The sequence below is a fragment of the Grammomys surdaster genome, unplaced genomic scaffold, assembly GCF_004785775.1.
Source record: "Grammomys surdaster isolate TR1022 unplaced genomic scaffold, NIH_TR_1.0 125876, whole genome shotgun sequence".
In the NCBI taxonomy this organism is placed as follows: Eukaryota; Metazoa; Chordata; class Mammalia; order Rodentia; family Muridae; genus Grammomys; species Grammomys surdaster.
Genome location: NW_021620701.1, coordinates 1,392,158 through 1,403,259, shown reverse-complemented (window position 1 = coordinate 1,403,259; position 11,102 = coordinate 1,392,158). Strand labels below are relative to the sequence as shown.

Below are 11,102 nucleotides of genomic sequence, written 5' to 3'. Positions count from 1 at the left end.
TGTGTAACCATCCAGTACACGTATCTTTGTGCCCTTACCTGAGACAATCTTCCCCCAATCACCAACAGCCTCACACCTTCAGAGTTTTTCTTAAATGACAGCCTCTCACTAGTCTACTTTGGTGACAAGACAGTGCTTTCCCCTCACCTGGACTGTCTTTATACTAGGTCTCTCTAACCATGGAACAAGCTTCTTTTACATAGCTCGCTCTCCACAAAATCCTAACCCTCATGTGACTAACAGTGTCTTCAACATAAGACTTCGCTAACTGTTAAATCTGCAATTTGAGACTTACTTTATCCACGAAACTTCTTCAAATTAGAAACCTATGCCATTAGACTATAATTGCTGCTGACTATAAAAATCTACAGGTCACATAACCTTGTTGCAACCACTACTTTTTGGTCTGACCATCCACCAAAGATTATTGTAAACGAATGCCAAATGTTTAGGCATCCATACACCCACCACTAGTTCACTCAGAAAAGTTCAGAAATAACATATGCATGTGCAATTGGACCACTGCAGAAACTGTAAAATAAGCCAAGTATTATATAGCTACATCTATGTGCAGTCCTTAACTGACAAACCTGGATCTGTCATTACTGCCTAGAAACATTAACACACTACTAGTAAAACGTATTTCCTTTTTTTTAAAAAAAAGGTCCTCTCTATGTAGTCCTAGTTATCTTAGAACTTTCGATGTAGACCAACCTGGCCTTGAACTCACAGACCCTTCTGCCTCTGCCTCCTAAGTGCAGTTGTTTACTTCTTCTCACCCATTTAATGGCCTTCTTTAAAACCCAACATAAAGATTGAAGAGGAACACTTGGAATGGTCACAATAAGACTGCTTTAACGGTTACTGAAGTGAGCTGCATAGTAACTAGAACATCTTCACATCACTGCCAGGGGATTAAAAGTCTGATTAAACTTCCAAACTATCACCAAACTGTCACTGTAATAAGAAAGAGACATTTCAGGAAATCACTAGTTTTACAAACTAACATAAGACTCAGAGAAAAAGGACCACAGTGACAGTCAAGTCACAGTGGCATTATCTCCCACTGCCAAGTGCACAATAAAGAAAGCCCATCCAAGAACTAACTATGTGGTTTCCACTGCCTCTTTAATCATGCCTTTAAGAAATCACATAAAATGTAAAATTGTTCATGACAGATTATGAACTCATCACGAAAAGGCCAGTTCAGAAATGGATAGACCCATTCATTGACTTAATGATAGAACTGTCCTATGAACTGAGAAAAAAATCATTTGAATAAAACTAATAAGACCACAGTTTCACTAAAATATCAGTATTTTTATCTTCAGAAACAGCTGCTGTAAGAAGCAAATTAAAATCCCCAACTAATGATCAGGAGAAATTTTCCTGAACTTCTCCCACAACCTTATCCCACACTCTGAAATCTGAAATTCCTTCTCCAAAGTGCTTTAGAGGACACAATATCTCAGTTCCATTCAACACAATTGTTACCTCAAATGCTTTTAGCAAAAGCAACGAAATTCAAACTTCGCTTCTTAAGTTTCTGGGCTGCAGTGACCCATCTCAGGCCCTCGATTGTTCTAAAATCTTCTAAATCTCAGTAAAAACAAAAACAAAAACAAAAACAAAAACCCACCATACAGTGTTTCCACGTATACCCAACACTCTGGAATGTATCAATATATTTACATTTTAGTTGGCAACATGCAGTTATTACATTAGGCGATTACACCTGAAGTGGAAATGACTTGGAAGTGTTAGTTCCCAGAATCACAAGCCTTAATTTTCTGCAGGACATTGGCTCCAACAGGAAACTCAGACACCCAGTAATGCTCTTTCATCAGCTCTGCACGGCTGCAGCTTCGCCTTCCATCATTTCCTTTGGCAGAGTAGTTAATGTTCCTCAGCTCAAATTGAAAAGCATCAGTAACAGTTAACTTACAGTGTATGCAAAACTTTCAGTTTACTGTAGTACAAAAATAAGAAAAACAAGTTGTTTGGATAACAACAGGTTACTAACGTGTAAGCTAAGGCAAGTCAAACAACAGGTTACTAACGTGTAAGTAAGGCAAACCAAACCAAAACATAACAGTTTAATCCCACCCTCCCCAAAACCCGACCAAACCTATTAGCACGGAAAACAAAAAGAGGACAAAGATAAGGTAATTTCTTTCCATTAAAAATCAAGAGTGCAACATCTATAGTTAAACAACTTTATTAACATAGTCAAGCAGTGATTAACATTCACATCTATTATGTCACATCATACAAATGTAAATACAAAATTACTACAGTACAATATATATTCTCTGCATGATCCAAAATATTTGGTGGCCCCAAAAAACTCTCTTTAAAATTCAGCAGCTTATCAAAAATTAAAACCGTATTCTATTTAAAATGAAGATCTGTTAGCACAGAGTTAGACTTCAAGAAATATCAATTTAGTACAGTTTGAGAAGTTGCAGGATATGTTTGAAGGACACATTCTAACATAGTGTGGTAGGTACAGGAAACATCAGATTTAAAGCTTTTAAGCATAACTCATACAACCTAAGTTGTCAGCAGAAAGATCCAGTTATTTATAACTAAGCAAGTACTACTAAGTTATTGCACCCAATGTTAACATGAATACTAAGTGTAGAACTTTCATAATATGAAGTGATTTACCACGTTTAAGCATCTCTTAAGATGATAATCTACCGAGGAAAATTAATTACATAGTATTATCTAATTAGTATCTCCATTAAATAAAAATCAATGAATCAGTTTGGTTATATATATCACATAGGAAAACAGTGACAGAAAGATGAGGAAATAAGTGGAACCTCTTTATGAGGTGGACACTAGGAGGGGACAACACTGCCTTGTAGGCTAACCATGTTAGAGCAGGCAATTAACAAGATGAGACCTGTGAAATAGGTAATTCTGCAGAATACCAAGCCACAGTCAGTACAAGAGTGATGTACGGTGAACAGAAACTCTTACTGAAAGGAAAACTACTAGCTTTGTAATTAGTGATCTATTATTGGCAAACAGATTTGGCTTGGTTTTTTAATGTACGGAGGTGGGGAAAAGAAAACCAGTTTTAACTTCCCTCAAAATCATGCATACATTCAGCTGCTATGCATCTTTTTATTTCAACACAATATACTCTGGGATACAAACTATAAAAACAGTTGCTGTAATTATGCTTATACCTTACAAATGTATAAGTATAATAATTAGGCATTGAGAATTATCTATATATATGTAATACCAACAGGGAAAGATCTGTATCAAGCCTGAAGTTAGTTTCCAGTTACCTAGAAAGCATACAGGGTAAGAGGAGCTAACTTTCATGTGAAACTTAACTTTAACGAGGCTTAGAAGCATTGCCATATTTAATACAGTATGAAATGCACTAGTTGCTATACAATGCTACTGCATGGCATTGAACTAGACAATACTGTTACCAACACAGGCCACTACTGCTCATCTCAATCATCCCAGGGTGTTAACCACAGACTCTAGTTTTCTTAGATTCCAATGACCATGTTATTAAACAGCACTAGCAGCAACAATTAGTGTCCCCCCACCTTGTAATATTTGCAAAAGTAACTCCACAAGAAGGTTGTGTGCACCTGAAGACTCAGAAGAAGGGCTTAGGGTGCAGCTGTGCATGGTACACTCTTCTCTCAGGAAGAATGTTTTTGCACTGGTATCTGTTAATACATTCAATATGAATATAATTAACTATATGAAGCAAAAAAAAAAATCACTGCAAAGGTGTTAAATGGAGACAAGACTTTAATACATAATTTAATTCTGGCACCCCAACTCTGAAAAATTTTATGTAGGGAGAAAGGTTCCACTTTTGTATTCTGAGTGTTTGGAAAAGGAGAGGCCCAAAGTCAGTTGAATCTCTATACCAAATGAGAGGTGAGTGTTTTATTTCTCTCTCCAGTCTGATAAAACAATTGGAGGGGGGAAAATAATCGACTAACTGGGAAGATAATCAATAAAATATATTAAAACAAAACAAAAAAACACCTCACAAACCTCCAAAGACTATTAAGTATGATGATCTTTCTTTATAAACATGTCACCAAAGCAAAACGATACAAGGATATTCACCTGAGATAAAACTTGTATCTGAATATTTCATAACTGAGTAGACAAAGCAGTCAGAGGAAAGTCAGCTGAAATTATTTTAAAATATACATCTGACTCTATTTTACAATATATGCAATTTAAGCAATTCAGATCAATGAAAAAGTTTTAACCAAAAAAATCACAGTGTTTATCAATGTTAATTACAAAATGTATGCTACTTGTTCTGTTTTAAGATGTAATGGCTTGGTTACGTGTTCTGAGATCTGAGATCTAAGTTGCATAACAAAACCAAGTAGCAATGATGTAAAGCATCAGAACTGGCTCTAAGGATATTTACACGTTGGTCATTTTGGAAATAACCAACAAACAATACAAAAGTGATTTCTCTTACACAGTATGAAGTCATTAAAGAGATTAGACAATACAAAAAGCGAAACCACTTCCCGAGTAAATGAACACCGGTGGCACTAAGTTCGCTTGCTAATTAATGGGCTGTAACATGGAACTGCCAAGTGCCCATTCAACGACACTAGACACACTTTCTGTTTCCAACTTAGGTTGACCAGCAGCTTTTGTTCTGTTAGAATCCTTCAGAGAGAGAAAGAAGCTCAAACAGGAAAAAGAAGGCATATAGAAAACAGTAAACACTGACCTCCTGAGGTTCCTACAACATAAAAATATTCAAGTAGAAAATCTACATCACTCAGCAGCGGCTATCTCTGTAGTTGAGCACACTAAGAGCATTTTAGTGTGTAAGGAGCAGATGAAGTAAGCCGTGCTTTAAGCATGCCAAGAGGCAGAAACACTGGAATGTAACAATGACAAACTCACAACCTCATAGACATTTAGGCAACATTCAAACTATCAACACTGCACCACAAGAATTAAGTTCTTTATATATATATATATCCCATGATGTGTTATGTTTCCTCAAAACGACAAATGCTAACTCAGCGCTGACCTCAAAAAACTTAAATGGCTTCTGCAAATTCCTGTGCTATATACTATGTTGTCTAAAATATAATATAAATTAAGAAGAAGCAATAGCCTCAACAGGGAAAAGCTACATTAGAAAAGCAAACCACTCTAGTTTTAGGTTGTAAGTCATATTTACTTAAGTGTCTATTTTAAAGTTATTAGATTTAGAAACAAATTTACTATAAAGCCAAATATTGTTTTTGAGCTGCATAACTGCTAAACTGGAAATCTATTCTTAATTAGACAGATAATAAAACTGCCTTTACTTAACAGAGAATTGTTTATCACACACAGGTCCAGAAAACTTGACTTTGCTTCTTATACATGAATGGACAAATGTGCCTGTTTCTTTCTTTATTATCTGTGTAAGACTATCTCCTCTATTAAGTTCCTAAAGTATCTGAAGTACTACAAAGCATACTACAACCTAAGGATAAACAGCTAGTCAGTCCACTCTAGCTTTAAAGGCCAACTCAGAAGCAAACCCTAAGCTTCCTGTATGGTAATTTACTAAAAAGTGAAATACCACACACCCTTGAGTCTAGCTTAAAAATAAAAAAGGAAAGACTGGGCACTATATATGGTTTTATTTCAGGCCCTACAGACTGAAATTTGCAAAGCCAAAAGAAAAGAAAGTAAAAGAACATGTTAAAACAAACATATACACAACAACAAAACCCTTTTTGCATGCTACCATGCATGTGAAATGTTTTAAAACTGTATTTAAAAAGTCACACACCCACAGCTCAAACTTCAGTGCAATGGCCGTTATCAGTCACTTGTACAGAACAGAACCATGCAAAGAGGAGCAACTGCTTATAAAAATGGTTATTCGGTATTTCTGCAATGCAAAGGTGACAAATTAAAATATAAAAAGGCTGTTATGGCTTAACGGTTTTTTGCAGATTAAATATGCAGCATCGAAAAATGGAAAGGTGTGGCTTCATCTCTGACCAGCAGAGCTAAAAGGAAAAAATCTCTCCATTTTCCTTCATCATCATGGGATACACACTGCTCAGGCAATCCGAATTAATAAAGATTTGCACTTTCATATGGACATAAGATCAAGTGTACCAGTTAGGGTCTTCACATTCACAGTATATAAGAAAATACACATGGAAGGAAAAGTAAAGGATTAACTTAACAAGGATTTATTCACAGAAATACATGTAAGTAGAGGAAAAAAATAACAGAAAAGCCAAACAAATGAAATGAAGAGGATCCAAACCAACTCTCACTCTGTAGCTTTGTATGTGCCCTATGTGCATATACTTAGGGCACAAAGGGCCACCAACATGCGCCAATACAGTGTAGGAACCCTGCATTACATCCATTAACTTAAACATATCTTTAAGATCATGCTTCGAACAAAAATAAAAATAAAGAAATTAAAGGAAAGCTGAGAGGCAATATGCTGAATGGGATTAAACACTGAAATATAGCAATCATGTTTCAACTTCTACAATTGTCTTTATGTGCCAACTAACATGTATGCAGCCTTTTACAGATCTTTTACCATGTAATTTGAAATTTGATAAAGTTACTAGTAGTATATAACCATGCAGAAAGCACACCACACTGACAGCACAGAGGCAAAGATTTTGCACAGGTATATCAGCTTTCCACATTGTGCAGGTTACACACAATACAATATCAATCTTATTCCTAACAGATCCTAAAAAGATATTTCAAGGCCTAGCTGTAAACTACAGTACTTTATATATCTATATTCTTAATAAAAATAAAATCCACGAATCTTAAAAAGGAATTTTAAATGCAGGGCTATATTGAACTGGTAAACAGCAACCCAAACTGGCGCAACATAGGTAAATGAATACCAACCGCACTCTATGTGAGGCAAGCATGCTACGGTCCCACTAATGTACATCACTTTCAATCACTATGAGCCAGAGCGCATGCCTGAACCTTAAACTGCACCTTAAGATAACGTGTTGGCCTAGAAATTAAATCTAAGAAGTACAACCATGAAATTATATCCACTAACATTTTAATGTAAAATTAGATGTAACCTTTCGTTTGATCCCCGACCCCATTTATTCCTCCCTCCCTGCCCAGCCCGCAAAGGTAAAAGGAGTGGCGCGTTGGCATGTCACAGGGTGCTTCGTTGTTCAAATTTGTTTCCTTTTATTTCCAACTTTTTGGGGTTACCTTAAATTGTAACTTCCAAGAACCTGCTTCTACTAGGGGAGGCAAGCTGATTTTAACTGTTAGCTTTAAGTAGTTCTTCATCAGCATGCAAAACAAGGCCCCATAATGTGGGAAAATTTATATAAAAACCTTTAATAAAAAGCTACCTTACTGTTGCAGCTTCCCACTATGTGGTGTCCTGTGTTGTGGACCATTGGATTTTCCTCCTTCTTATCCCTAGGCATTGTTTATGTGGTTCTTGTTTTGGTACAATTACCCATATATTCCAGAAAGTACTGTTCTGTGAGTAGACTGAATAGGTTTTGCTTCTTCACATCCAGTGCAGAGTTGTAATTGGAGACAGTTTCCACCCACAAAGCTCCAGATGTTAAAACATTTCCCAACATCGACTTAATACAGTGACGGCAACACCTCCCTCCCGCCCCTCCCAGTAGGGTTGGGATTGTACTGTATTCCCTACTGGTTTACCCTTCCCCCCTGTAAAGGGTAACATTTTCCCTGGGTGCAGAGGCTCCCATATAGTCTCCAAGACTGACGGACCTGCAAAAAACAAAACCAATTTTATCTTTAATACCTCCCTCTGTTTCAGAGCCAGTGGTGCATAAAACCTGTCCAATAACAATTCTATCTTTAGCAATAAAGAAAGTAACAAATTGGGCAAATTGACTAAGATCATGCTATGTTCTTTGGAGCCTCTGAACAGTCTGCATCAGATATGAAAGCAAACCCACACTGGGAACATACGGAGTACAGTGCTTCATAGACTAACTCCTGCCTTGCACAATGTTACTTATCTTTACCTCTTTTAGCTGAATGGCCGGCCCTAAATCCAAACTGAACATTTCCTGCATAACATTACTTTGCTTTCTTAAAAAATAAAATCATAATTTAAGGTAGTCACTTTCCTTTTTATCCAATGTTTAAGGAAACAAACTCTAATTTGACACTACTAGGGTCAGAACATGTAAAAAAAATTAAAAAATTAAATAAAAAAATTAAATAAAAAAATAAAAAATTAAAATAAATTTTAAAATTTTAAATTAAAAAAATAAAATTAAATAAAAAATAAAAATTAAATAAAAAAATAAAAAATAAAATTTAATACCCATTTTCTTGATGTTCTTAATTAGTTCTCCTTCCAACCCTATTTAATTTGGTTATTTTCTTTATTCTCAGGCAATCTCATGTTGCTGATGTGAAGTTTTTAAATTGCTAAATTTATAGTTTAATGTGAAGACAGACATAAGAAATCAAGATCATTGAGCTGGTTAAACCAATGTCTGATAGTGGTCCTTTCACAAAAACACTAGCAACCACTCAGGTCAAACTTTGGACACTTGGTAAATGTCCACAGTGGTTAATTAATGCATCAGTGAAGCACAACCAGCCCCATCCTCCTGCTTTTGCATGGGAACACAAAGAAGCAAGAATAACAGGAACTGTCCCACTTTTAAATCTAACTAGGAAAAAATTATTTCCTACCTCATCCAAAAAAAGCAGGATCATCAGTTAACTCCTACTTGGTGGTGGTGCCAAAGAGACTAACTATCAAGACTTACTAGCCAAAACTGAATCTTTAGAGCTAAGTCATTCCCTCTATTGCATTCTTAGGACCCGAGAAAGCAAGCACTGAAGCTGAGGGCTCATAACTAAAAGTGGAACGAACAGTGCACAGAGGGCCTAGGGATCTAGGCTACAAACTTATTTCTACTCCCTTCTAGGTTAGGTAACTTAGCTAATGACTCTTTCTAGCTCAGATTAAACAAGCAGCTAGCAAAAAACAAAATGAGACAATCACAACCCTTGTGATATAAAGGGTACTTTAACATATTTAGTGTGTCCGTTGGCTTTCAGATAGGTCTCAGGTTGTGTTCAAAACCTGAAAAATTCTAGCTCACTGTATTGGTCCAAATAGTGACCCAGTGTGTGTAAGGCAAACATAGGAAGCTCTGTTACTACACCCCACACAGTTTAAGTCTGAACAGAATGCACCAAGAGAACCATAGCTAAGCATGCACAGCTGTTCATCTGGAGTTGTGTGTGAAGAGACTATCAAGAGTGAAAACCCAAAGCACTAAGCTCTGTACTTCTTCAAACAGCCTTCCATGAACTCTGAAAGAACACTGGGTGGCTTACACAAGGGTGTTGAACATTATCTACTCCCAGAATCCAGTTTCAATGTTAAACGTATTTCCTTAAAGATCATAACACAAAGCCTCTTGTCCTTGCCATGTGTAAGATTATAAAGTAAGGTTTCAAAAACAAACTACTTTTGCCACCCCTCCCCACCACTGTGAATATTGCCCCTGCAGGGAAAAGAGACTGAGAAGGGCAAAATAATGTATAGATATGAAACTAGTGTACCAACCAGGATTTCTGTTTATCTAAGGTTCAAGGAGGAGCCTTTTTTTGGGGGGTGGGGGTGGGGGAGAGGTAGCCATTATTTGACCATAGTATTAGTCTTTCACTCTGAAAATTTCTAAAACTTGTAACTTACCCCTAGTTTTGGGACTGCAGCTTAAGTGTATTAGGTTATACACCATAAAAAGCTGCAAGACGCTCTTTTAAGGGAAGAGGAAACTGGTCAGAGAATCGCCTCCAATTTTCATCCCCAACTTGGTTTTTAAATCCATGAAGGATCTGCAAAGAGTGAAAAGCTATTAACTTATCAATAAAGATAAAACCTCAGATCTATATAGTTTTAGAAATCAAGTATTATTCATGTTAATTATGACTTTTATACATTTCAAGGTAGTAATTCTCAAACTTGGTTAATTGAGCTCTCTACACCTTCACCTCCATACTTTTAAGATTCAGGCAATGTCCTTAGCAACAAGATATACTCAAGAAATCTGATATCAAATTAAAAGAAAAAAAATCAAACCAATCAAATACAAAACCTATCTAATGGATAAGTTTAAAAAATGGATTATTTAAAATTATAAATATACAAGCTTTGGGCTTCTGACTATAAACATACTCACTAGGTTTACTATGAAGTCATTCAAGTATGTAACAATATTGCATTTCTTACTCTGTTATAGCTGAGTACAGACTATAATCAGAAAAGAGAACTAATAAAGTAAGAAAATAGCTCAATCTCTGTGAAGGGCACTTGTAGTTTTAACTTCTATTCCAAATCCATCCTGAGAACTTCAAGCCATTTTCCACAATTGCAATAGTAAGACAATATGAATTAGTAATATTAGTTGGGAAAAATACTGGCAAATGTTAGCCCTATATCCTAAGATCAAGCCATGTTTTTTGCTAAAAATTTAGTTCACACTAATCAATACTGCTCTGAAGAATCTCAGTTTAAAATAAAGAGGAACTCAAACATTTCAACTCTGAGTTAACAGTCAAAAATGCTTATTAGTTACCTTACAGAACATGTCTCTGAGATCATCTTTTGGGTTAATCCATGATGCAACAGCATCACAAAAAAATATAAAATCCTGTAACAAGCAAGAGGCATTTTAGGTTGCTACTATATTTACAGAATTCAGTAAAACACATGCAAAATTCAGAGCCTATCACAACAGACTTAGCTAAAATAAAAACATTTAAAATCAATTACAACAATTATTGAATTAGAAGTGACTGCTTAGCATTTCTGTTAACTCATTATCTTCTAGTAATTTATATCACATTAGAATTTGATGTATTTTGTACAAAAATAAAAAAAGAAAAGAGAAAAAAAAGTAAACCCAGCCTAGCAAATATTTAGCATTAGAAATGGTCTGAAAGTGCTTCTGAATAGATGCGGCTCTCCCCACTGTTCTCTTGTGTGGTGGGAGAAAGCCTCGCTCAGTTAAGAAAGAAAGAAAGAAAGAAAGAAAGAAAGAAAGAAAGAAAGAAAG

General features: G+C 35.8%; 1 protein-coding gene across 2 annotated transcripts in view; it reads right to left on the bottom strand.

Moving 5' to 3' along the window:
- Positions 1-2,202: 2,202 nt before the first annotated feature.
- The window catches only part of Tnpo1 (transportin 1), an 87,448-nt gene continuing 78,548 nt past the window's right edge, over positions 2,203-11,102 (bottom strand). For both annotated transcript variants that reach the window (XM_028790194.1, XM_028790195.1), the window contains exons 23-25: positions 10,623-10,697; positions 9,740-9,882; positions 2,203-7,782 (exon numbers count right to left, since the gene is read on the bottom strand). In XM_028790194.1, coding sequence (XP_028646027.1) covers positions 9,775-9,882; positions 10,623-10,697 — 183 coding nt within the window. In that variant the 3' untranslated portion in view covers positions 2,203-7,782; positions 9,740-9,774. The remainder of the gene's footprint in view (positions 7,783-9,739; positions 9,883-10,622; positions 10,698-11,102) is intronic.